Genomic DNA, 27,833 nt, shown 5'->3' with positions numbered 1-27,833 from the left:
ATTCAAACATCACCTCCTCAGTGAGGAAGTAGCACCCATCTAAATTAGCTCTCCTCCCCAGTCATACTTTTTCATCCTGTTTGTTTCCTTAATGTCATTTATTGTTATTTCAAATTATCTTCTTCATTTTTGTGTTTCCTCACTAGATGTTTCCTCACATCTGTATTCTCCCTCTCTAACAAAGGTCCTGGCAGATGATAAGCTCTTAGTAAGTATTTGTTGAGTAAAGTAGCTGAGCGAAAACCAGACTCAAACAGTGGAGTCCTAATGCAGTGTACTTGACATCATTCCATTTATTCTGCCTTTCATGAAAGCGCTTATACATTTGGAACTACAATAAGGATTGATGTTCAGAATAATAACACTAACATGTGCTATAAGATTCTCTATTATCAAAGAAAATTTTCATTTGAGTTCAATAAACTAAACTAATTAAAGCAGGGATGTCATGGTATGTTATTATATTAGTACATTTAGAAAGATTTCCAACTAAAGAGACTTTCTGCTTTTTCTTTAATCAGAAAATTAAATTAGCCCAGAGTTCTTCATTCCCCCCAAAGTCCCTGTTAATTAGGAGTGTTCTATAAATCTGTATTATTAGCAGAATTTGTCATCTGTTTCATTATCCTATTTATTAGAGCAGTCTGAGCAGGGTGTCTTTGCTCATATCCTGGTTTGTGTATCACAGTGAAAAGAAAAATTATTTCCTAGATTCTCCCTTTTTTTCCTATTCTGTGACACAGGCATATTTCATGCTGTTTGTTTAACAACTTAATTCCCTTGTGTCAGTTCCCAGTATAAAGTAGGAATGATATTATTGACTTGGCTATTAAGTCAAATAATTAGATTTAGAGTCTACTTAAAAACATTAGTGCTTTGAAACATTGTGATAACTGAATATTGAAAATAACCTAACAGTCCATCAGTAAAGGACTGTTTAAGTAAACAAAAGGACTGTCCATTTAATGGACTATTATGCCGCCATAAAAAATAATGGGGACATTGCTTACCAACATAGAAAGATCGCCTAGTGAAAGAACACGGTCCAGGGCAGGCTGCATAGTGTTATTCTTTTGTTGTTGTTGTTTAAAATAAAAAGAAGAGGGAGGTGGGAGAGGGTTTCATGTTTGGGAACGCATGTACACCCATGGTGGATTCATGTCAATGTATGGCAAAACCAATACAGTATTGTAAAGTAAAATAAAGTAAAAATAAAATTTTTTTTAAATAAATAAAATAAAATAAAAAGAAGAAAAATAACTATGTATTTTGCTTGTGTGTGCATAGAGAAATTATGGAAAGATATACAGGGAAATAATAACAGTGATAACCAGATTAGAAAATAGTAGGACTAGAAATGGGAAATGGGAGAGACTAGGGAGTGGAATTTATACGATGTCTTTCTTTTTATAGATTAATATTTGGAGTCTATAGGTTATGTATTATTTGTAACAAAAATTGAAAGGTTAAATTTTAAAAAAAAACCCCATAACTAAAAGCAATGTGTGGTTCTGGACTGCATCTTATAGGATTAAAAAAAAGTGCTATAAAAACTTTAAGGGACTTCCCTGGTGGTCCAGTGACTAAGACTCCATGCTTCCAAGGCCAGGGGCCCAGATTTGATCCCTGTTCAGGGACCTAGATCCCACATGCCACAGCTAAGAGTTTGCATGCCACAACTGAAGATCCTGAGTGTAGCAACTAAGACCTGGTGCAGCAAAAAAAAAAAAAAAAAAGCCTATTAGGACAGTTAATAAAATTCAATTAAGGAATATAGATTAGAGGAAATAATAAATAATAATAAATTAATAAACTTAATAATAATAGTAAGTTTTTTAATTTATCAACTATACCATGGTAACCTAAAAGAATATATTTGTTCTTAGGAAATACACACTGAATTATTAAGGAATAAAGGACATGATATATGCAAGTTATGGTCAAATGACCTGAAAGAATAAATAAAAATATGTGTGTATGTGTATATACATACATATCAGAGGGTTGATAAATTTTGACAAAATGAAAAACTAATAGATCTGAATAAACATTCTCTGTACTTTTCTTCAAACTTTTCTGCTAGTTTAAAATTGTCTTTTAGTCGCTAAGTCATGTCTAATTCTTTACAACCTCATGGACACTAACCCGACAGGCTCTTTTTTCCATGGTATTTTCCAAACAAGAATAGTGGAGTGGGTTGCCATTTCCTTCTCCACGGAATCTTCCCAACCCAGGATTCAAATCCACATCATGGATTCTTTACCACTGAGCCACCAGGGAAGCCCAGTTTCAAATTATCTCCACACACTGCCCCCCCCCCAGAAAAAAGGTTAATAAAAAACAAGCAAAGAATCTTAGAAGTTCAGGTTTTTAAACAGTAGTGCTTATCACTTTCTGGTGAAATTTTTGCCATCAGTTTTCAGTTTTTTCCATGACTGGTAATGCTCGTCAGAGGCAGTGGCAGAAGTGGTGACTGACTACAATCTACTTTATGGCTGAAAATCATCTGCCTGTCTACTTCTTATCCTGCTTTCTATCTTTTTCAGGTGTATCTTCACTACAACTTAGAGGTGACATTTTTGATACAGTGGCAACACGTGGCTTTTTAATATACCTTGAACAAAATTTCCTAAGGGTATTAACTGTCTTGGGACTTTGTGTATAGTGCTAAAATATATAGTTCATTTTGTAGTGGTAAAGCTATAGGAACATTTAGTCTGGTTGTGTGGCATTGAGTGACTGAATTTGTATTATTATTTTTGAGTTAGATATTTTGGCATTTGTATGAACTACCATCTCTAGTATAAATGACTTAACATTATAGTTGATTCTAGCCAGACTGGCCTCTTAAGTGCTTGAGAAGTAAGGCATATGTCACAGTAAAGTGAGGAGTAAATTATCTGCTTGTATAAACTGTCCAGAGAATGTTTGATTTTTATTGCTTTGTATTTTAAGTATGTTAAATTTGATTGTTCTGAGTGAAAATACCCTAAGGTCTTATCTAATAAATGATACTGACACTAAACAAATCTGGTATCAACTGAATTGTTAGTGTTTGTTTCCTGTCTGTTTAGGGAAGCACATGATTTTGTGCTATTGTAGAAGTCTGGAAAATAGGAATAATAATAATTCCCATGGGATGGGGAGGGAGATGGAAGGGCGGTTCAAAAGGGAAGGGATTTAAGAATTCCTAAGGCTCATTCATGTTGAGGTTTGACAGAAAACAACATAATTCTGTAAAGTAATTATCCTTCAATTAAAAATAAATTAATTAAAAACAATAATAATTCCCAGCCCTTTACTTTATAAAAAGTGAGAGGAAAAAAAAATTGGGAGGAATTGAGAGACAGTAGCACTTAAGCTCGTATTTGATCAGAACTAACAGTGTCATTTTTCTATAACTAAGGCAAACGGCTATTTTTACTACTTTTCCCACAGCTACTCCAGACCCGTTTCACACCTTTGAAAACTAGTTCCCAGTTAGAGTAATGTGAGTTTCTTGGGCCTCATTAGCTGAATAATGCCCATGCATATAAATGGGTCTTCAGATTTAGTTAAGTACTTTGTATTTTCATGCAATAAATTGACTAGATGGCTATGAAATAGATCATGCTGGGAAAAAACCATTTACTTAGTTTGTGGATTTTTTTTTTAAAAAGTAGCTCTGTAAAACAGCTTAGATCATTGTATTTCAAAATAAGAATTTACTGAAAATACAATTGAATATTACTGAACATTGCTTAATCCCCTTTCAATAATTTGAAACACCATTCAAGGTCTTGGGATTTTGGGGGTTATTGTTTTGAAAAGAGTTCTCATAGTATAGCTCTCAATATGCAGCAGATAAAAGATTCCCAGGTGGCTCAGCGGTGAAGAATCTACCTACCAGTGCAGGAGATGCAGGTTCAATGCCTGGGTCGAGACGATCCCCTAGAGGAGGAAATGGAACCCACTCCATTTTTCTTACGAAGAAAACCCCATGGACAGAGGAGCCTGGTGGGCTGTATACTCTGTGGGGTTGCGAAGAGTCGAACATAACTGAGCACACACGGTGCAGCAGATAGTAGAGCCTGGACTGTCTATACCAGTTTACGACAGCTCTCTATACATTCTTCATATTCTCATATATTTATTTATATTAACAAGTACAGAAGGTAGAAAATATTTCTACTTTGTTTTAGAAAATTGAACTTCACATGACACCTAAGGATAAAAGATTTTAAGAATCTACACATACATCCAGAAAAAAGTATAGTAAAATTTCATTCACTTAGAATTTTTGCTAATGTAGACCAAAAGTGATTCTTAAGAACATAATTCAGATGAACTCTCCCATTGTGAATTAGGTTTTATTCATAAAGATTTATCCAATTAAAAATCAATAGCCTATTTAAATAGGAAATCAAGGAATTATATCTAATTGTGACTTACTTACCATTTATTGATAATTATTTTCAAATCTCTAATCCAGTAATTAATTCTTATATTAATTCTTCTATTACCTAAAATGTTTTATAGACATATTATTACATAATGTAACCCTATTATAAATTGTAATGGTGTCATTAACTTAGCTCGTTTTACTTGTTTAGTGCCTATTCGTTCTAGTTTATAATTGTTAATTCCCTTTATAGTAGGACTTGTACTTGGAAGTAATAAAATCAGATTTCTTTATAAACATTTATGGTACAGACCTTCCCATAAAGCAGACTGTAGCCCTTTCCTTTCCTAATTATTTCCAATAAACTCTATTTATATCTCTTTTTTTGGCCTGTATAGCAGTCTATACTACATACTCCCTAGGAAATTTAATCCTGGATATTTATGCCTTAACTTCCAATTAATCAAAACCTTGTCAACTTCATGTATGTCTTGTGTTGTAAAGTGTGGAAAGGTAGTACTTATAGTTTTCAGATGGATACGTCTAACATGAAGTCTTCTTAGCATCTACAGTCATAGGGATCATGAAGTGAATGAGTCTTCTTCTGGAGTATCAGTCTTCCCAGGAGGATCTTTTTCTCATTATCTTAACTTTGTTTATCTCTTGTTGAAAGTATCCATTAGTAGCAGGTAGCAAAAAGCAGGCAGAACATGCTTTTTGAAAGTCTTAATTTCTTCATTAAAACCTTAAAGTTTCCAAGATCTCCTTTTCTCTCCTTCTTCATCTTAGGTGAGATTGAAGGTTACAGTTTTTGGGGCACATCTATCACCAGAAAGGATGCAAATTTGTGGTTTGAGAAGTTCCAGACACCAATAAAAAGCACTATTCAATCTTTTACAAATGTCCTCTAGGCCAGATTTCATCACAAATACAGTAGTTTCCTGTACTGGCAGGGGGTATGTCCCAACAAATTGGATTCCTGAGACTGCATAGTAGCAGACCCTATATATACTATGTTTTTTGTCCCTATACATACGTAACTGTGTAAAGTTTTAATTTATAAATTAGGCATAGCAAGAGATTTACAACAATGACTAATAATAAAATATAATAGTTGTAATCTGTAATAAAAATTATGGTATGGGAATTGCCTGGTGGTCTAGTGATTAGGACTCCATGCTTCTACCTGCAGGAAACCCACATTACATCCCTGGTTGGAGAAATAAGATCCTATAAGCCTCAAAGCACAATCAATCATATATATATGACTGTGGTCTCTTTCTCTTTCTCAAAGTTATCTTATTGTACTGTATTCACCCTTCTTATGATGACAGGAAATGATTCAGTGCCTGTGTGATGAAATGAGGTGAGATGAATGACACATATTGTTATGTATTATTAAGCTAACATTGACCTTCTGATGATAACATCAGAAGGAAGATATCAAGCCATGATGTCAGTGGTTGGGTGTCAGCAGCAGATGATGTCCATGATTGGGGATCCTTGATGGTTGAAGGGTATTTGTTTTTGTTTGTGTTTGTTTCACTGAAATCTTTTAGAAGAACATGGTAATTGGAAGTTGTCTCTTTTTAACACATCAAAGTTTTGCTGCCGTGTTTGAATCCTTCAGTGATAATAAGGGTAACTGTAATACTGCATTCCATCCATGAATCTTGTTCCCTAATTTTATCCTTTAAAGTCTGTGCAATCTGAAAGACTTCAGCAAATTTTGGTATCGTCTGAATTGCTGGTTCTGTTTCACTTTCTTCTTTGTAATCTTTCTCTTTCTCTGTCAATGACTCAACAACTTCTTACAGTTTCTCATCTAGTAACACTTCTTTCTCCATAGTTTCCTATATGTTATGCTTCTTCATCAAGCATGTTGGCAAATTCTTCTTACTGTATGAATGATTTTCCTAACTTTTTTGTTGATTCCCAGGAAGCCTTTAAAATCACTCATGACTGCAGGCCTTTACAATATCTAGTTTAATTAATCCTCTGCAGCTTTGATGAGTATTACTGTGTATGTAATAGTGAATGATTTCCAGTATGGCATTGTGTCTAGATTGGAGTCTGCATCAATTGCTGGTCGAATGTTATCAAATACCAGGAAGGTGTATGTGGCCTTGACAAACTGAATGATGCCCTGGTCAAGGGGTTGAAGCAGTGAAGTTGTATTTGAAGTTGTAAACTTCTAGCCTCAACATTTTCATGTTTATAACAATTCAGGTTGACTAGGTGCATTATCCATTATTAATAGGACTTTAAATTCCAACCTTTCTTCTTGCAAATATTTTTTCACTTGTGGCATGAAACATGAGTAAAAAAACCATCCAATAAATGAGGTGACTGTCACTGCTGCTTTCTGACAGTTTTTGGGAGTAAGTGAGTTCTTTGCCCTGCACACTACTCTTATTACTCTGGGCTTTCTCACATGCCCTGCAGTGTTGCCACATAGTACCAGAGTTCATCTGTCCTTCCATGTTTTATACCCTGGTACCTTCTTTGCACTTTCATGAATGTAGCTTCTCTTGGGCATCTCCTTCCAAAAGAGCCCAGTTTCATTGCTACTGAAGACTTGCGTTTTTGGTATCCTTTCTCCTTAATCAGTTCCAGCACTGTCAGGAATGTGGCAGTAACTTCTTCATCAGCAGACTCAGCCTCTCCAGTAATTTTTATGTTTTTCAGTCTAGATCTGTTCCTGAATCTGTGTAACCACCCTTTGTGTGTGGGTGTGATCAGTCACTCAGTCATGTCCATAACTTTTGTAGTTTGAGGTGCAAATCATACAGATTTTCTTTTTCCTTCTTCACAATTTCAGATAGAAGATTCATTCTTACTGTAGATCTTAGAAACCTTTTCACTTAAACGAAGTACTTCATGGCTTCTTTTTGGCATATTCAAATCTCCAGCATTGCTACTCTGGTACTTTGGGGCCATTAATAAGTAAAATAAGAGTTACTTAAACATAAGCTCTGTAGTACAGTGACAGTCAATCTGGTAACCAAGGGGGCTACTGAATGACATACGGGAGGCATACATCACACAAAGGGATGATTCACATCCAGGGCAGGATAAATTGGGACAGTTCTCAAAATGATATGGAACTTAAAATTTATGAATTATTTCTGGAATTTTCCATTAGACTTCAGCTGACCGCTGGTAACTAAAACCACAAAAAGCAAAACTGTGGATAAGGGAGACTACTGTAATGTCATTCCCCTGTCATCTGCCAGGATTAAAGCAGTGTATTCAGTTCCTCTGTAGTCAAAACAACCAAGCCCTAGTGCAGACTGCTATAAGACAAGAGCTCATTGCACTGTCCCTTTTGTTCTGCCCAGGCAGAGGTAGCTTTTCCTTTTGTTGTTTGACTGATAGTTTGGAGGAAATAGTGGCTCTTTTGTAAAAAGTAACCACATTAGGTTATTTGTAATAAGCCAACTAATATCAGTAATTCTTGCCATTGGCATGAAGTAATCTTTGCCATTGGCATGAAGTATTATTCAGAACAGTAGTTATATTTTTATTGTGCCATTGTGATTTTCTATACAGAAACACCCAAGATTCATTATTTCTATTTTTTAAATTTATAGCTCTTTAACTATATCCAGGATTTCACTGCCAGGGCTCTGCTGGTGGCTCAGTGGTAGAAAATCTGCCTACCAGTGCAAGAGATGAGGGTTCGAGGATTCAATCCCTGGTCCAGGAAGATCTCCTGGAGAAGAAAATGGCAACCCACTCCAATGTTCTTGCCTGGAAAACCCCATGGACAGAGAAGTCTAGCAGGCTGTAGTCCATGGTGTTCCGAAGAGTTGGACATGGCTAAGTGACTGAACCATAAGATTTCACTGGCAGGATTGTAGGCCAGGCTTGGTGTTTTATTAGAGATCCATGATATAGTACTTGAAAGCACTTCCTTTAGTTCATAGCTTCTGTTCAAGTATTTTTACTGTCCAAAAAGGTACTGCTACCATTTGCAATCGTTTCTCAAAAATGTGAACCACCCTCAGTATAACTCTCGACAAAACGTATGGCATCTGTGTGCTGAAAATTACCAAAAGCACATTGCTTACAGTTGGCTTTTCACTGTGGTTCCCAAGTGCTCGTGTGCAGAATATGGACCTCATGCTCCGTCGCTCTCTTTGAACGCTGTAGGAACTTTAAGCTTTCCTGGGTTAGTCTGTATATTGAGTGTTACAAAGAGAAGTCATTCTGCCTTGCTTTGGCTCTAATTGCAGAAAATGAAGTCACCGCTTTTGCTGTCTTGGATCAAGACCAGAAAGAAGTTGTTGATACCAATGGAGCTGGAGATGCATTTGTTGGAGGTACAGACTCATTTATATGATTCTTACTTATAAGTTAAACATTTCCTTTAACCCTATCTTTGCCACATGGCCAAGATTTTTTAATTTAATAACTTTTACTTTCTTCTTTTAAAGAATTAACTCCTGATATTTTTTCCATATGCGTCTATCATTTTTATGAAGGGTATATCACTATAGAAAAATACATATTTGGAGCTTAAAGGTAATTTACTATTATGCTATATCCCAGTCATTTTCACAAGATTAATTGTGTCTGACAGAATATTGCATAAACAAGCTGCATCAAGTATAGTACAGAGCATACTCATAGCCCTTCAAGCTGAAATGTTAACACATTGTTGTTCTTTAAAACAAGTTGTGAATATTAATAGTATGCTAATAACTAAGGATGATGTCTTTGGATTATATCCTTTGATTATATCATCTGTTTCTAACACATGATTGGATATTTATAAGAACTAAGTCTTTATTGGAGTGAGTAGTCAAAAATAAAATCAAGAAAATTGGCAGAGTCTTGGCTTCCTGACTTAGGGATTCCCTGGTGGCTCAGACAGTAAAGGGTCTGCCTGCAATGCGGGAGACCCCAGTTTGATCCCTGGGTTGGGAAGATTCCTCTGGAGAAGAAAATGGCAACCCACTCCAGTATTCTTGCATGAAAAATCCCATGGACAGAGAAGCCTGGCAGGCTACTGTCCATGGGGTTGCAAAGAGTCAGACACAGCTGAGCAACTTCATTTTCACTTGGCTTCCTGACTTAGGTTGATGTAAAATCTGATTCATAAGTTCTGGACTCCTTCTAGCTAAGTGTAGTTAAGCTAGGTTAGGATCTCTAGAAAGCTTTAGATTCCTGAATGATAGCCCAAGAGAGTCCCTCCTGATCTTTAGTTCTCATAACATCAAGGAAAGAAAGGTAAATGGAACTTGTCCTTCCTTCCTTGGAGTATAATTTGAATTATGGGAAACTTAATTGAGATTATGTAATGGTTTTAACTTAGTATTGTTTAAAATATTTATATTCTTTTTATTTTAATATTCTATTTCACTAGCATAAATGTTTCATGTTTCCTTCTTTGAAACTTTTATTACTAAACTGTTAACACAAGACTGGTCGCATGCACCATGCCCTGTTCTTGGGAAAGAGTACATGTGCACACAACAAATCAGGTGCTACTTTGCTGTCATTCATGTATCTTTTATTTCTTTGCTGTGAAAGTTTTCACCATTGATTATTTTGCAGCTGTTTTTTTCTATTCCATGCTGCTTCAGAGGTCTAATACCATGTAAAATATAATACCATGTAACCTAAAAACACCTTATCCAGAATTGGGTCAAATTCTGTAATACATTAAGGAGACACTATTGATTTCCTGGTTAAAAATTGGTTAAACCAGTAATCTTAGTACAGAAAATCTTATAACTTTTGTGTGCATTATTTAAGCATTTAAAAATTCTTAAAACAGAATTCTTTCTTTGCTGTTTGGTTTGGTACCTGCTGAGGCCACCATAAATATAATGATGATGATATGATGATGGTGACCTAATTAGCCACTACTTCTGATCCTCAGGCCTGGGTTTCCTAGCCTTGCAACAGCAATTCTATTATAGAGCCCTGCTGCTGCTGCTGCTAAGTCACTTCCGTCGTGTTTGACTCTGTGAGACCCTACAGACGGCAGCCCACAAGGCTCCCCTGTCCCTGGGATTCTCTAGGCAAGAACACTGGAGTGGGTTGCCGTTTCCTTCTCCAGTGCATGAAAGTGAAAAGTGAAAGTGAAGTCACTCAGTCGTGTCCAACTCTTTGCGACCCCAAGGACTGCAGCCCACCAGACTCCTCCATCCATAGGACTTCCCAGGCAAGAGTACTGGAGTGGGTTGCCATTGCCTTCTCCATAGGCCCCTACCTCCTATAATGTTTCCAGTACAAGGTAGGAATATGTAGACTTTCTGAGGAAGAGAAAAGGCATTCTTAAGATACGAAGTAGGAACAGCCAGCTACCCATTTGTATTATGGTTAACTATGTCATCAAAGCACTTGGGCTCTTAGAGGATTTTCAGCCTGTTTATCTTGTTTTTCTTACTCAACTTCATTATATACTTATGGTTGGGGTACAGTGAGGTAAATAAAAAGGAAAGAGTGTGGAACAGGGACCTGCAAGCTTTTTTATCCTAAAGGGCCAGGTAGTAAATATGTTAGGCTTTGCAAACCATATGCAGGCTATATCGCATATTCTTCTCATTTGTTTTCTTGCTTGTTTCTTGTTTTGTTTTTTCATGCTTTACAGTACTCTAAAAATGTGAAAACCTTTCTTTGCTCTCCAACTATAAAAAAAGCAGACCACAGGCTGGGTTTGACCCTTAGCTATGGTTTGCCAACCCCTTTTGTAATATGTTGGCAGCTTCCTCACTTGATTCACTTTCATCATACCCTGGATTTCACTACAGAGTGTTGAAATCAGTATAGAGAAAGTGGAAGGCAGGCTGAAACTAGGCAGAACTTTACTGGTAAAACCTCAATTCAGTTCAGTTCAGTCGCTCAGTCATGTCCAACTCTTTGCGCCCCCATGGACCGCAGCATGCCAGGCCTCCGTATCCATCACCAACTCCCGGAGTTTACCCAAACTCATGTCCATTGAGTCGGTGATGCCATCCAACCATCTCATTCTGTCATCTCTGTCTCCTCCTGCCTTCAGTCTTTCCCAGCACCAGGGTCTTTTCAAATGAGTCAGCTTTTCACATGAGGTGGCCAAAGTATTGGAGTTTCAGCTTCAACATCAGTCCTTCCAATGAACAGGACTGATCTCCTTTAGGATGGACTGGTTGGATCTTCTTGCAGTCCAGGGGACTCTCAAGAGTCTTTTCTAATACCACAGTTCCAAAGCATGAATTCTTCTGCATTCAGCTTTCTTTATAGTCCAACTCTTACATCCATACATGACTACTGGAAAAACCATAGCCTTGACTGAACAGACCTTTGTCGGCAAAGTAACGTCTTTTCTTTTTAATGTGCTGTCTAAGTTGGTCATAACTTTCCTTCCAAGGAGTAAGCGTCTTTTAATTTCACAGCTACAGTCACCATCTGCAGTGATTTTGGAGCCCCCAAAAATAAAATCAGCCACTGTTTCCACTGTTTCCATCTATTTGCCATGAAGTAATGGGACCAGATGCCATGATCTTAGTTTTCTGAATGTTGAACTTAATGCCAACTATTTCACTCTCCTCTTTCACTTTCATCAAGAGGTTCTTTAGTTCTTCTTCACTTTCTGCCATAGGGTGGTGTCATCTGCATATCTCAGTTAGGTAGCCATTTTTTTTCATTTAACCCTACTCTCATTGCTTCACAAGATAATCAGATCCTGAAAGACTGAGTCATGCAATGAGATAAATAATGTTATTTTAACAAAGAATACTAATGTTGGCTAGTTCAGCACATTCTGTTTACTTAAGTCAAGCTATACAGTAATAGCAATTAGTAACACGTAGTACTGCAAGCCAATAGATATCCTAGGCACTTTACATATATTAACTCATTTAATGTTCATAAAAGATCCTGGAGATAAGTTATATTTAACCCCATTTTACTGATAATAAAGCTGAGACACGGAAGGGTTAGGTAACTTGCCCAAAGTCTCATAGCTAGAAAGTAGCAGAGATAGGCAGTATGAACTGTTCTGCTTCTCTAAACGTTTAGGGAAATCTCATCATTAGGACTCAGAACCACAGACCAGCCTTACTAATAATAACTGGTTTTGCCAAAGAGAATTTTCCTGTCGTCTGCATAGATGACTTCATTTATTGAACAGGAGCTTTTGTTATCTGATAGGATTCTGAGAACTCTAGGGTAAGATTGTTGCAGAAAAGAAAGAGAAAGGGAAAGGGAAGAGAATCGAAGAACTGGAATCCCCAGTGAGTCTGAACCAGGAACTTCTTGCTAAATAGTGGAATTGATGGCGCTACATACTGAAAGACAGATCATTAACTTGTTTGGCCAGCATGGAATCTGAATGGAGGGAGTTATATGAATCAACTGTTTAACAGCACCAGGGTGATGCATCTGTCTTACAATAGAGATGGTCTTGTTAGTTTGAAAAGTAAAAAATCCATTGGTTAAAATCCCCTACTTCCATCTCTGTACCTGGGAAAGCATACTCCTTTGGCTTGAACATGAATGGAGAGGCAGTGGCAACGTTTGCATGTCTTATGTAGTTTCTTTTTTGTGCTTTATTGCCTGATTAATATACCTCCTTTCTGATTGACACATTTTATCTTTAGATGGTTAATATATTCCTCCTATTACTTTCAAGTTTTGCTGGCTTAAAAGCATTTCTTTCTTTTGTGAATTTGCATAACGGTATTCCAGTCCCAAATTTAAGTTCTTAGATAAATGATGACTTCACCTACCATGTGGTGATATTACATATCACAATACCAGAGTGCCATATATTCTTATTAGCCACATAAGAGGGACATGAGTACATCATTGATGTATAATTTTAAAATTACTACCCCAAATAGACATAAATTAAATTCATAGTTCCATCTCCAGGGTTTAGTGACAGTGACAAATACCTCCAGCCTCTACAAGCATACCTCCTTGTTCTGTTTGTAGATCTTAAGCACTTTCTTATGTGTCACTAGCCAGCCCTGATGGAACTACCCTTTTCACATTCTCCCTCAAAAGCCTAAGCACTACGATTGTACCCTTGGAAATGGAGACAATTCTATAATCTCTAAGTATGATTTCCTAATTTCCCAGGTCGGTAGAAAATTTCTTCCTGTTGTCCTGCTGTGCTTTGTCACAGCAGGTTTGCCTTTTCATCTGGAACCCTCTTTGTCACTGCCATAGTAACAAATGGAAACACTGAGAACATTTTGTGACAGGCACTGTCATTGTTCCCAGTGAAATCTCTTCCCCTGTGTCTTCCCAGTAAATGAAACTGAGAAGAAAAATCATAACAAACACCATGAAAGGGGACCTAATCAATATGTTCCCAGTGAGCTGTCAATACCAGCTTGTGTTAATCTAATATGATTTAGTCATATGTTTCATGGCAGCTGTAGGAATATGGACTAGATCTGCTAATCATTTTTAGACTGAGTACACCTTTGACAGATTATTCCCAGGCACATATATATTAATATAACTCTCAGATAAAAGACTAGAGACCTCACTCAAGGGCCAGCAATCTTAGGATTTAAAGAGCTTCATTAAATAATGGTTAAAAGCCATATATAGGTTAGAACAGTTTATTTTGAATGATAGTAGAGTAACTGTGCTGCCTTTAATATTTATATTTTCAAATTTCTCATGACAGCTTTTGCAAGGAAAATGAATTTTCCTAAAAGATATTACCTACAACATGCAAATGACCATTAAAGCTACTTAGCAATCACACTGTAAATAATTATCCTATTTCTCATCTAATAAAAAGGAACATTAACTTCACTTTCTAATTTATGTTCAGAAAAGATGTTTTGTTTTTTAAAAAAAGATTTAAGTTTCTAGAGCAGAGATACTACTTCCTTTTCAAGTAGCACCTGTCTACATTTCTGAAAACCATAGGGAATCTAAATTATGTTTATATTCTCTATTCTCCCCTTGCTTTTTGTTCCCAAACATTTGTATTAATAGCTTACTCTCCCATTTTTCTAAACTGCTGCTTCATCATGCTATGCAAAGAAGTGGTGCAGAATTCTTATGATTTTCTTTTTTTTCTGCACAACCCCCTTCCTTTGCTGTCAACTCAGAGGACTAGAAAATAGCTTGGTGCATGTTGAATATATCATTTCTCACACTTCTTTACTCAAAAATCAAAACCTGCATATGACCCACTGTATGCAGAAGATTTATTTGTGCATGGTAACCGAGAAGATTGCTGCATATTCCTACCATGTCCCACAGCAACAAGAATCTCTTCTCTGTCTTTTACCTCTAGGAGAACATCTTTGGTGTTTAATTTCTTAAGCAGTTTCCCTTAAAACCATTAAATGAGGTATAGAATACACTTGGCCATTTGTTGTACAGTTGCTCAGTCGTGTCTGACTCTTTGTGATGCCATGAATGGCAGCACACCAGACTTGGTCATTAGGAATTTGAAATACAACACAGACAGCAACTCAAGTTCATGCAAGGGGGAAGGGAAGAGAGATTCACACCTTGCACAGTCCTAGGATTCTTCATGACATGCTATGCTGATGTTTCACATCTAGAGATTTCAATAAGCTGACATTGGACCAGGACCAAATTTCATGAACCTTGCCAAAGATTATTTAAGCCTTTGTCTAAAGAGGTTAACATGATCCTCAAGCCTTAACAAAAAAGAGAAGTAACTTTCATTCACATGGGATACAGGATGAGTTTAAGATAAAGTCTGAAATTTCTCACCATTAGAAATGTTCCCTCAAAGATACAGTATCTTGGATGGCCTCCATCTAGAAGCAATTGTTAATAGATAATGAAATTCAAAGGACTTTGTCTTCTGGAGATTTGGATAATTTAGAGACAGGCTGAGCCGTGTAGGCTATCAGATCCTGAAACGTATATATGAATCTTGTTATTGTTTAGTTGCTAAGTCATGTCCAACTCTTTTGTGACTCCAAAAAGAGCCTGGCAGGCTCCTCTCTCTGTAGAATTTCTTAGGCAGGAATACTGGAGTGGATTGCCATTTCCTTCTCCAGGGGATCTTTTACGACCCAGGAATCAAACCCACGTCTCCTGCATTGCAGGTGGATTCTTTACCACTGAGTCACCTGGGAAGCCCAAAGATCAACCTTACATTTCCTGTATTTGAAGGCTATTGAGAAATGCTTATTCCAAGGAAACAACGTTGGTATTTATAAGATTTCATTTGGTAGAAGAGGCAGAAGAAATATCATAAGCAAAACTTTCTGAAGTTGATTTTCTTAGAAGTGTGACATGACAAAATATATGTGTGTAAGTTTTCCAACCTTTAACAAGTTTGTGAGTCAAATAGAACTAATTTGAATCCAGTAGCGGTTTATGCTGCTATTACATGTATTTGGTCAATTTTACCTACCTTATCTGTCTGATTCATACAGCCAGTATCAGTTAGGTTTTGCTGTGTAACACACCACCCTCAAAACTTAGTGACCTGAAAGAACAACCATTTATTTAGCTCCACAAATCTGTGAATTGACAGCTGGGCCCAGGCTCAATTGGGCAGTTCCTCTAGTCTCAGAGGTTCGAGAGATTAAGTAATTTGCCCAAGGTCACAGTGAAAGCCAGGATTCTAACTTAAAGTTTGACTGCAAAGTTCTTAACTCTGATTATTTTGTTATACTCCATTCTGTTAGTATATCCTCTTGTCTTCCCCTCCAAATGAGGAGAAATATCCAAAGTGCCTTTCTAACCACTAGTCTGTAGACTGGGGCCAGTCTACAGAGATTTCATCAGTCAGTGACAAAATGAAAACAAAAGGTAGGGGCAGTATAGTAAGTTTTCACAAAGCTAAATATATTCAGTTTGAAATCTTGTCTCAGCGATCTTTGAATTTGTTACCATGTGCCTTTATTGGCTTTGTTATTAGTATAATCAAAATAAATGAAATCACATGTTGGTGGTACTGATGTTTAGCCTGGTCCACCTTGTGACTTAGCCAAAGTCTTAGCCATGGTATATAAGTTATTAGAAACAACGTCCAAACTATATGAAAATTTGTATGAAGTCTAACCTGTGTTGTCAAAGGGCTGTTTACTGTCAACAGAGGTCTGAATGAAACAAAAATTTATCGACATGATCACTAAATTCACAGCTATTATCCCATCAGATATGAGTTCCCAAACGTGGGGTATGAACACAGGATCTTAATTTATTTTTCATTTAATTATCTAGTTTACATTGACATTTTATGAAGTTAAGATATGTACCTTTTATTTCTAGCCCATGAAGTAAATGGCAAATTAAAACCAGTCTCTGTCATGGAGTGCTCTTAGAATTTTGAAACCACCCTGCTGTGAAGAATTGTCAGTTGATCAAATACAGGTTTTTGAATTGAGTTAAATTGTAACAAAATTACTTATCTTGCATATGAATTGAAGCATAAATAATCTTACTATCATCTCTTTACTCCTACAGCTATGACTTTGTCCTGATATGCCTTTTTGTTTTTAATTATTATTGCTTAAGATGTTAGTGCTGAAAGGGAGTATTTTTTTAAATCATGTTTCCTGGTTTTCAGGTTTTCAATAGTGAAACCATGTTCAAATGAGGTCTTATCTGAATCAAAATGAAATTAGGTTAAACAAATCCCCCATATTACCTTATCCACATTTTATTTAGCAGTTCATAAAAGAGCTCCCTTGAATGGGTTGATGTTAGTTATGAAAACCTAACATAATCTGTTAAAAAGCCCCCATTTGATGGATGAGGAAAGTGAGACCAAAGAAAAGGAGTTAATTGCAAATATGCAATACTAGAAGCTAGATCTCCTAACTCATTAATTCATGATCAGTAATTACATATGTTCATAAGCCAAATGAAAGTTGTCAGTTAAGTAGGCCTTTTGGAAATATATAGGTCAAGAGTCAATACCCCAAATGGATAGAAGCCTTTGATGTAGTGTTTTTGTTTTTGGCATGTGGGTATCCAAGATGTTAAAGCTTTCACAATAAACAGAAGCATGTGCTAAACTGTTATTTTGGGAACCACATCCAGAGCTCACAGGTTAGGTTTAGAATTCAGATTCTAATCTCATCGTGTACATTTGTGTTACATAAGGAGTAATGATCATTACAGCAGTATTTTGAAAGGGGCTGGGGTGTAAGGGCAACTTATCCATACAAGTAAACCATACTGCTTTCTGGTACTTTTTAGGAGCTTCTTTTCTGAGTTAGGAGCATTGAAAGGTTTTCTTGGTTTGGGATTTTTTTTTTTTTTTATAATTTAAATGTAATATCCCACACCATGTTAATAGAGTTTGGCAAGTTTCCATTTTCAGATACCAGAGAGAGGAAATAAGTTATCCTCATTGTTATAGCACTGATCACTGCCTGTGTGTTATACCATACTGCTCAGTCGCTGTCTTTGTGTGGGAGAGCATATTGTGCTGAGCTATCATAAAGGAACCTTCGCTCTGAATTGACTTCCTGTCCATGTCAGTCACTACACCATCTGACACCACTTAGGCTTTGGTTTTCATTATGCAAATATCTGCTAGGTCAGACCTTACCCTGACAGGCACAGTAGCTTTTTAAGTTATTTCAAAACTTAATGTTTGTTGATTTCCTTTTTCCAGAAAAATCTGTGTTTTTTAACATATGAGTCACAAGTTGTTGTTTAAGTTCATGACTAGCTGGTAGTCAATATGAAGTCAAAACAAAATTTTACTAACTAAACTACATAGGAAATGAAAGAAAAAAAAAAAAGCTTATGTCTCAGGCTTTTTCAGCAGGGGGAAACCATTACTTTGTCACATCTGGGTAGTCTAAGCCAGCCAAATTGAAGTGGGAATTTCCTGCCATATGTTAGTTCTTTGAGCAACCTGTGAACATCTAAAATAGGGTATATGAGTTCTTGTTTGGTAGAGCTGTAGCCACTGTGGAGGCTTGCTCCTAATAGGTAGCAGACGTTTTTATGTACTGCCACTCATCAGGAGGTTGTGTAGTCTGTCTATAGCTAACAGTGTTTGCTCTTGTTAAATACGTTAATTTGGAAGACCTAATTTGGAAGGTAGAACATCAGGTCTCAGATACAATGGTAAGAGTGAACACTGTGACCTCCCAAATTTTGGTGACAGTTTTGTTTCATCAATAAAAAGAAGGTAAGACTGAACCACCATGGGTATTCCAGATAACTTGAATAAGGTTATTTTATAAAGTCAATGAAGACCAAAATAAGCCACTTAATGTAAAGGAAAATAAAGATTCTGAAAAGGCAGAAGAAATATCAAGTATGTACATCAGCTTTCTATTCAGATGCACATGGGAATTAGGAAGTAAAAATTTCATTCAGAAGAGTTGTGCACAAAAGGTAGAAATGCTTTATCCATTTGAAACGAGACATTTTTAAGGGGAAAAAAAAAGGCTTTCCACATGATCTCACTGTTTTTGTCATCCTCTGTAAGGGAAAATATTGACATTTGCCAGACTGTTTGCTCCAGCTTTCTGATCCCCTGCAGTTTATTTTTATAACAACCTTATCGATGGGCCTCTTACCCAGCTCTCTAGGTTTAACTGAGTTGAGTCGATTTGTTACCACAGCTTCAAGTAGCTGTTATAGAACAAGCAAGACATCCTAATAAAGCTGTAAATGTGTTTACTCAAACAGAGTATTGATTTTACTTGGAGAGGGAGAAGCTGGTGCTTAGCACAGTGTCAGGGTGGATGAATTTCACTGCAGTTTTTCATTGTCATCTGCCATGGTTGTGAGACACTGAGTAAAGCCATCAGAGGATAATTAGAAGTACCAGAAATTTAGCCCCTAAAATCAGTTAACCGCCTGGGAGTTTTGTAGATTAATTAACTTTTATTTAAAATTTCCTCTAGTAATAATAATCAAGCGTTTTTAATGGTGCTTTCAGATAGAGCAAGATTTCAAGGTCATGACTTGTTAAATATATAAATTTAATGGCTAAGGGTTTTTCAGACTTTTTTTCATTCTTGTAATTTAAGCTAACATTAGAACACAATGTAAGGAGACAGTGATCTGTACTCATATCAAAAGACATTCGTGGTCTTTCTGAAGAATCGATTTTAAAGAAATAGTAAAGCAATTATAAAGTAATTAAAACATCCTATTAAGGAAAAAAATACCCAGTTAGCATCTTTAGTAAACCTAAATGGTTTTGTAGTGCAGCATGACCAAGACACACAAAACTGTAAATGCCACCCTTGTTTCTTAATACCTTCCTTCATTAAAGAAGAATCTAAAATATTCTAGCTTGCTATAAGTTAGTCGTTATCTTGAAGATAAAAGTTGATTGCACAACTGTGAAAAAGACAAGAGTTAGATTAAGAAGTTACTTACCTTCTATAAAAACTATATTAGCTTTGGAATTTGATAAAAGGTAGTCATATAAATACTTTACTTGCCTCCTTGCAAATGACTAGAAAAAGTCACAGTTGAATTATACCTAGGATGATGAACATAAAACTGAAAATTTATCAAAAATATGTTTTACCATTATAGATTTTTTAAAATTAGTCTTTTTCCCATCATCTACAGTCATTTATTTGCTGCCTTATAAGAAACTCATGCTTTCTTGCACTACTGCCCAGCTTACCTAAATGACTCATTAAAATGATGATATCTGAGGAATGACCATTTCTAAAGCCTAGGAGTAACAGACTCTGTCAAAAAAACAGTGAAAGATATTGAAGCGTTTTCTTTGCCTTTGAAATGGTATATAGTTATCAGCCAAATTCTACCCCGAGTTAAACTTCTAAACCTTGAAGTAGCAGATTGTAAAATTTTGTTACGTAAGTGGGCACCACTAGAGCTTCTTCTTTCAATTTTTCAGAGGGTAGAGAAGGAAACTGGTTTTTCACAGCTGTATTTCCATCTTTATTCTATGTTCAAGTATTCAAAGACAGAGGAAAAGGAAAGGATGTAGATTTATATCATTCTGTTTTTTATATTTCAAAATCCCTACAATCCAGTAATTAATTTTGTTCTATTCATTTCTAAAGAATGATAGCTATGTGAAGAAGCTTGTTGTCATGGAAGCATGGAGGGGTGCAGGATCTAGTAGGGCAGCCATACTTTGGCTTCAAGGTACTATCTCATCTGAGTCCTTTGGTCAAAGGAACAGAAACCCATTTCATCTAGCTCAGAATAAGGATTGTTTTTTAAGGAAGCACATTAGCATTAAAGGGGACATTATAACATTGTGGTTAAGACAGTGGGTCAAAAGTCGCAGATATGAGTCCTGGTTCTGCCATAACTAGTTGTGGAACTAGTTACTTGACATCTCTGAGCCTCAGTTTTCTCATCTATGAACAGAGGACAAAGTGCCTTTCTCATTTGGGTTATTGTAAAGGTTGAATGTAACAATGTTTACAAAGCACAATACATAATACTTAGTAAGGACTCATTGAGTGTTACCTGTCATAAAAGGAATCTCAAGCAAGAACCATGACTGGACGAGTTTTTGCTGAGAATGGAGCCAGATGATGATTCTAGAACCCATCAGTTCTAGAGACCTCAACAGCAGAAATTCATGGATCTTTACTCCAGTGCTTATGCACTAATGTTACTCAGCTTCACTGTATCTCTGCTTCTTCCTTCTTGGTCTTTCTTTTTTTTCCATTCTGGCTCCTAAAAGAGAACACTAGGTTAGCTCAATTTACTTTTTGTGTCATTCATAAATAGGACACTGGAAGAATATCTTGGGTCAGATGTCCTGGCCTTGATCCAGGGGTTGATCTGTATGCTCAAAATACATCAACTGACCCCCTCAACAATGCTGAAGGTGAAGCAGTTTTTCTTAAAAGGGTGATGGATGGAGCCTTTAAAGGGCTCTATGTACATGTATGTTTGCTTGCCTTGTCTTTACCCTTTTTCTCATACTTAGAGTTCTGAAAATGTTCCCTACAGCATGATCCATCTATCACATAACACATGGAACATCAAACACCCTATATCTTAAGCTAGAAATCTAGGGATCATACTCAATACTTTCCTTTCCCTCTGTTCAAACCTTCAGTGAGTTCTTTTGACTCAATTTTAAGGATATATCTCATGTCAACTTATCTCAAATCCATCTGTTTTTCTGCTTTATCAGATCTACCACTTTAACTCAGGCCTGTTTTTTACTTATTACAGTAGCTTCCTATGTGCTTAGTCTCTCAGTCGTGTCCAACTCTTTGTGGCCCCATGCACTGTAGCCCTCCAGGCTCCTCTGTCCATGGGATTCTCCAGGCAAGAATACTAGAGTGGGTTGCCATGCCCTCCTCTACAAGATCTTCCCAACCCAGGGATCAAACCCAGGTCTTCGGCATTTACCATCTGAGCCACCAGGGAAGGGGATTCTGCCTGGCCAAATTCTGAAAATCAGGACAAGGAACTCCTTTCTATGTCTGTTCCATTTTCTTCCTTCTGGAATAGGAATGTCTATAACTATTATCACATGCCTATCCCACCACTGCATTTGGAAAGCAGGAGCCCTGTTGATGTCTTGTTTCTCTGATTCACAGATGCAGAGGAATTTTACCCCAGGGTTTTGACCTGTTGCTGATTTAGATGATCTGGATGAGATTTGGGACTTTTGAACTGATGATGTTTGGATGAGAGTTTAAACTTTAGGTTTGAGACTTTGGGGAATATTAGGGTAGGGTGAATGTATTTTGCACAGGGGACAGACATAAATTTGGGGGTCCAGAAGGCAGACTGTAGTGGGCTAAAGGTCACCATAAAGATGTGTCCATATCTTAATCCCCAGAACCTTTGAATGTTACCTTATTTGGCAAAAGGGTCTTACAGAAGTAATTAAGTTTAGGCTCTTCATATGAAATTATCCTGGATTATCTCAGTGGGCTTGAAATTACAACAAAAGTGTCCTTATAAGAGAGAGGCATAGGGAGATTAAATACACAGAGCAGAAGTTAATGTGAGGACAGAGCAGACAGAGAGATGTGGCCATAACCCAAGGAATGCCAATAGCCACCCAAAGCTGGAAGAGGCAAGGGAGGATTTTCCTCTAGAGCCTTTGGAGGGATCATGGGCCCTTGATTTTGGACATCTGGCCACAGCAACCATGAGAGAATAAATTTCTGATATGTTAGGTCACCTAGTTTGTGGTAATTTAGTACAGCAGCCAAAGGAAACTAATATAACTAGTAAACATTTTAAAGGGTTTTGCACTTTTAAAAAAACATTCTGAAGAAAATCTGCATAAATTTCACCTTTGCTTGCATGCTCTAGCTATGCAAGCCTTCTTTCAGGCCTTAGACACTTTGCACATGGAATTCCCTTTGCCTGGAATGCTCGTCCCTACTTTGCATGGCAATGTCTTTGCCATCCTCAGTCTCAGCTTAACAGTTTTCTCTAATCATTCTATCTAACATGGCTCCATTCACTCTTCTGTACTGCTGCACATAGTCATTTTCCTTAATAGCACTTAACATTCTCTGGAATTATCTTACTTATTTATTATCTTACTCACTGACTTATTGCTTCTTAAAAAATCTCCCCCATTAAAATACAAGCTTTAAGAGAATAGGGTCTCTGTGTGTCTTCTTCACCAATGTATCCTCAGGATCCACCACAGTACCTAGCAGAGAATAAACAGTAGATATTCATTGTATGATATAAAGTCAGTTAATCGCATGCATAGTTACAACAAACTTACCTCTTATGTCAAATAAACAGTATAAATAAGAACTTGGTTATTGAGGGATTTTGTCAGAAAGGGAATGAGTCAGGAAATAGCAGGTTAGACCATACTTTAGTATCAGAGCACCTTCACCTAAGATTAAACTGTGCTGCTTAAATGACCACTGTCAGAAGGTTGGATAAAGAAGATGTACATATGTACAATGGAATATTACTCAGCCAGTAAAAAGAATAAAATAAAGCCATTTGCTGCAACATGGATAGACCTAGAGATTATCGTACTGAGTGAAATAAGTCCAACAGAGAAGGAGAAACATTATATGGCATCCCTTATATGTAGAATCTAACAAGAAATGGTAGAAATGAACTTAACTTACAAAACAGAAACAGACTCACAGACTTAGAGAATGAACTTCTGGTTGCCAGGGGAGAGGGATAGTTAGGGAGTTTGGGATGGACATGTACACACTGCTATATTTAAAATGGGTAACCTTCAGGGACCTACTGTGTAGCACGTGGAACTGTGCTCAGTGTTTTTTGGCAGCCTGGATGGGAGGGAAGTTTGAGAGAGGATGGATACGTGTATATGTATGGCCAAGTCCTTTCACTGTACACCTGAAACTATCACAACATTGTTAATTGGCCATACCACAATACAAAATTTAAAAGTTTTTTAAAAATAAATAAAAGTGAAAAAGCAAAAAAAAAAAAAAAAAAGATTGAACTTTGCTATTATGTGTGTGGATGCTCAGTTGCTGAGTTGTATACTACTCTTTGCAACCCCAGGGACTGTAGCCCTCCAGGCTCCTCTGTCCATGGGAATATCCAGCCAAGAATACTGGAGTGGGTTGCCATTTCTCCTCCAGGGGATCTTCCTGCCCAGCCCAGGGGCTGAACTCTCCGTCTCTTACATCTCCTGTATTGGCAGGCAGGTTCTTTACCTCTAGTGCCAGAATATGAAAACTGATTCTCAGGATCATAATCCTGAACATCAGTTCCTGATGTTAATAGGCAGTAGCATACACGTCAGAGGCTCCCAGGAAGATATCACAGAATGTACTGAAGTTACCCAGTAGATACCTAAATCCGATTTGCTAAAATGCCTAGTGGAATGTCCAGTGCATCCAGTAACAGTGCCTTTGTCGTGTCCTACCTAGGACCTTTACTGCTGTTTCTTACTGAAAGTGTTGTGAAATGTAGCTTCTCCACAGGAGTAGCAATGAGACTCCGATGAACATACATATATGCCTGGGGCATAACCCTTGTTTCATTTTCTACACAGTTACCTAAGCTTTAAGCCACAGAATTGTTCTTAACTTTTTAACTTGCATCAGCACTCACATCAAATCACTGTTTATTCTCCTTCCTACCCTTATTATCTGTCACATTAGACCTGTGGTTCTCAAACTTGAGCGTGCATCAGAATTCAGAATCACCTGGAAGACTTGTTAAAAGATAAGTTGCTGGGTCTTGTCCTCAGAGTTTCTGATTTGATAACGTCGGGGATGGGGGTTAAGTCACACTAAAGCTGCTGGTACAGGAACCGCACTTAGAGAAACACTCCCAGAATATTGAAGTAGAGATGCCTATGTGATCTCTCTGCCAGCGCTCTCTTTCCTAGTGAATTCATGTTACACACTTCTGCCAGGATTATTTTTAAAGTATTTATATGGCTTTCCAAAAACTCTAAAATCCTCAAGGATTAACACTGTTTTATCCATCTTTGAATCCTTTGATGTCTAGCACCTTACCTAGTAATGGCAGGTATTCAGTAGCTGTTGGTTGAATTAATCAAAATACTTTTGATAGCATTCTAGGTTTTTATTTTCATTTGCTTCTTATACAAGTTTGTATAAGTATATGAGTGTTAGCATGATAGTGGCATGAGTCTAATAAATTGAGGGTTCAGATTAGTCAGTGTTTTAATTTATAGCTTATTCTCTCTCTTAGAGCATGCACAGGTAATAAAAATAAAAGTACAGCCTTTAAGTTGACTGTCTCATTTGCCGTGTGGCAGCATATATCTGATAACCATTGGTTTAGAAGGTATAGCAGACCAGTCTAAGAGAGCACATAAAATCATCACTGAAGTGTAGATACCTAAGAAAGATGGAAAATAACCAAATATTGAAAATCAAATTGACCTAGAAATGACAGCAAAATTTTTACAAAGAAAATGACAGGGAGAATATAGAATTCAGCACTCTTAGTTGCTGTAAAATATTATATCAGGTTTGCTTTAATTACACGGTAATGCCTCTGAGAACAAAGGTAATTACATGATAACTTATGTTACTATTCCCATATTATCTCTTAATAACTATGTGATTAACTCATCACTACTATACAGTGTATAGTTCAATATTACTCATGTTTAAAGAACATTGATAACTTAAATGGATGAGTTGGGGTGGGATGAGGGATGAAGATAGTAGAGAAAGCATAGTATTATAAATATCTAGAATGCAAGTGATTCATTAGATCATTGACCTACTCCTCAAGGATCTGAACCAAAGCTGTGGAGAATACCATCAGTGTCTAAAATAAATCATGTGGCTTCGAAGACAACATATGTAAAATATAGTAAGTTTACTGTGAGCAATGAAATAGATAAGTGAGCATAGGACAAAAGGCATATACTTTCATGTTTTGAGAGGTTTTTAGTTGTAAGTAAGTATTAAGATTTATTTTTTAATGAAAAAATACATTCTTTTACACATATCATTAAGCCAGCATCTTGAGTTTGTATGTGCAGACTATGTGGTGAGGATGTATAGCACCAGAAACTCTTCATTGATTCACCGCTGATAGGAATGCAAAATGGTACAGCCACTTAGGAAAACGGTCTGACAGTTTCTTAAAAAATACACTTACTGTAAGATCTAGCAATTGTGATCCTTGGTTGCCCAAATGAATGGAAAACTTATACCTACTTATACCTTCATCCCTGCACACAAATGTTTATAACACTTTATTCATAATTGACCAAACTTATAAACAGTCAAGATGTCCTTCAGTAGATGACTGGATAAATAAACTGTAGTATATCCATTCCATGGAATATTATTCAGTCATAAAAAGAAACAAGCTATCAAGCCATGAAAAGGACACAAAAGAAACTCAGACATACCACGCTAAATGAAAGCCAATTTGAAAGGGCTACAAATTGTATGAATCCTTTACCGAAAGGACAAGACTATGAAGAGAGTAAAGATATCAGTGATTGTCAAGGGGTGAGGGGGGAGTGAGAGGTATGAATAGATAGAGTACAGGGGTTTTTTGAGCAGTGAAACTATTCTATGTAGTATTGTAATGGTGTGTAACAAATCAGACATTTTCTTTTTTATATGTCTTTGAATCCTATAGAATGAACAACATAAAGTGAACCCTAATATAAACCATGGACTTCAGTGAGTCATTATCAGCTCATTAATTGTTAACAGTTAATGATAGGGGAAATGAGGGATGTAGCAATGAGAGGGTATATAGGAACCCTGTGCTTTCTGTTTAGTTTTTCTGTAAACTGCTCCCAAAAATAGTCTATGAATTTAAAAGACAAAAAAAGGCCAAAATGGAAAAACCTTTCTTCCACCCACCTCATTTTACTAGTATCTTCAGTTTGTGCATGTGCCTCAGGTTTCCCAACTTCATCAGTTGCAGTGTTCTAAGATTCTAAGGCCAGTATCCTATGGCCAGTGATCTCACCGTTTTTGCTAAAAAAGCTTGTTCTATTGATACCACATAATGACCACTCTATTCAAGTACAGTGAACCTTTCTGCTTAATTCTGGCAGGAATTCTCCCAGAATCCCTGCTAAGGAAGCATTGGTCCCTGAATTTCCATTTCAAAAGATGCAGACTGATGTATTTGGCATATGCCATCTACAAATGAAGTCTTCATGTGGGGAAGAAATACTGTACTAAGGTTGCCTCAGAAACTCTCTAAGGTGCCTTCTCTAACATTGCCTGTGTTTCCCTAAACCTGAGAATATAGAAGGTAGTGAAGATCTTTAGTTCTTGAGAAATCTTTCTTAGAATAATGACCAATTTCATTGTACTTAACATTCATACTGATTTACTTTACAGAAAGCTGTTCCCCAAGTGGCTACAATTATTAATAAATTCTAAAAGCATGAATGGAAAACTATCAGAATAAAACATCACTTAACTGAAATTCTTGAATGAATTGTTTGTAAACATTTTCTGAATAATTAAATGTTCTATGTTATCCTTTAAAATGTTTATTGATTTTTTCTGATTATAAAAGTAATATTACTTACTATAGAATATTTAGGATATAAAAGGAAACAGGAAGTAAAAATCATCTCCAAAATCTGGAAATGATCATAATTCTTCAGACATAGAAGAATTTTGCTTTTTTTCTGTTTTGAATAAACATGTTTCTAAAATACATTGCAAAGATCTGACCAAAGAGTAAAAATGGAGGGAAACACATGAAGGGATTTAATAAAATCAGAATGAGTACAGATGTACTCTACTGTCTTTGCAACTCTTATGTAAATCTAAAATTATTTCAAAATAAAATGTTTTAAAATGTTTGGAACAAGATGGATTACTTAAGATACGATGGTGGAACAAAAATGTAACTCTGGGAAAAATGAAAGTTGATTACTACCAATCATGACACTCAATTTCTAGATGGAGTAAATAATTAAATGACCATAAGTGAACTAAAAAAAATATAAGCTGATATTTATCTGAATTCATGGTATGGAAGACCTGTCTCAACTCAAATTTAGTGGAAAAAACTATTAAAAGATAAATATATCGATGTGGCAATCTAAGCGAGTGACAACAGGAAGTACTCTCAACATAAATAGGAG

At 36.5% G+C, this 27,833-nt stretch overlaps 1 protein-coding gene across 2 annotated transcripts in view; it reads left to right on the top strand.

Annotated features, from left to right (window-relative positions):
* ADK (adenosine kinase) overlaps positions 1-27,833 on the top strand; it is a 544,457-nt gene that overhangs the window by 504,445 nt on the left and 12,179 nt on the right. For both annotated transcript variants that reach the window (XM_005699227.3, XM_005699229.3), the window contains exon 10: positions 8,620-8,706. In XM_005699227.3, the coding sequence (XP_005699284.1) occupies positions 8,620-8,706 (87 nt within the window). The remainder of the gene's footprint in view (positions 1-8,619; positions 8,707-27,833) is intronic.

Source organism: Capra hircus, chromosome 28 (genome assembly GCF_001704415.2).
Source record: "Capra hircus breed San Clemente chromosome 28, ASM170441v1, whole genome shotgun sequence".
Classification (NCBI taxonomy): domain Eukaryota; kingdom Metazoa; phylum Chordata; class Mammalia; order Artiodactyla; family Bovidae; genus Capra; species Capra hircus.
The sequence above is the reverse complement of the archived record's forward strand: the minus strand, read 5'-3'. Positions and strand labels throughout refer to the sequence as shown.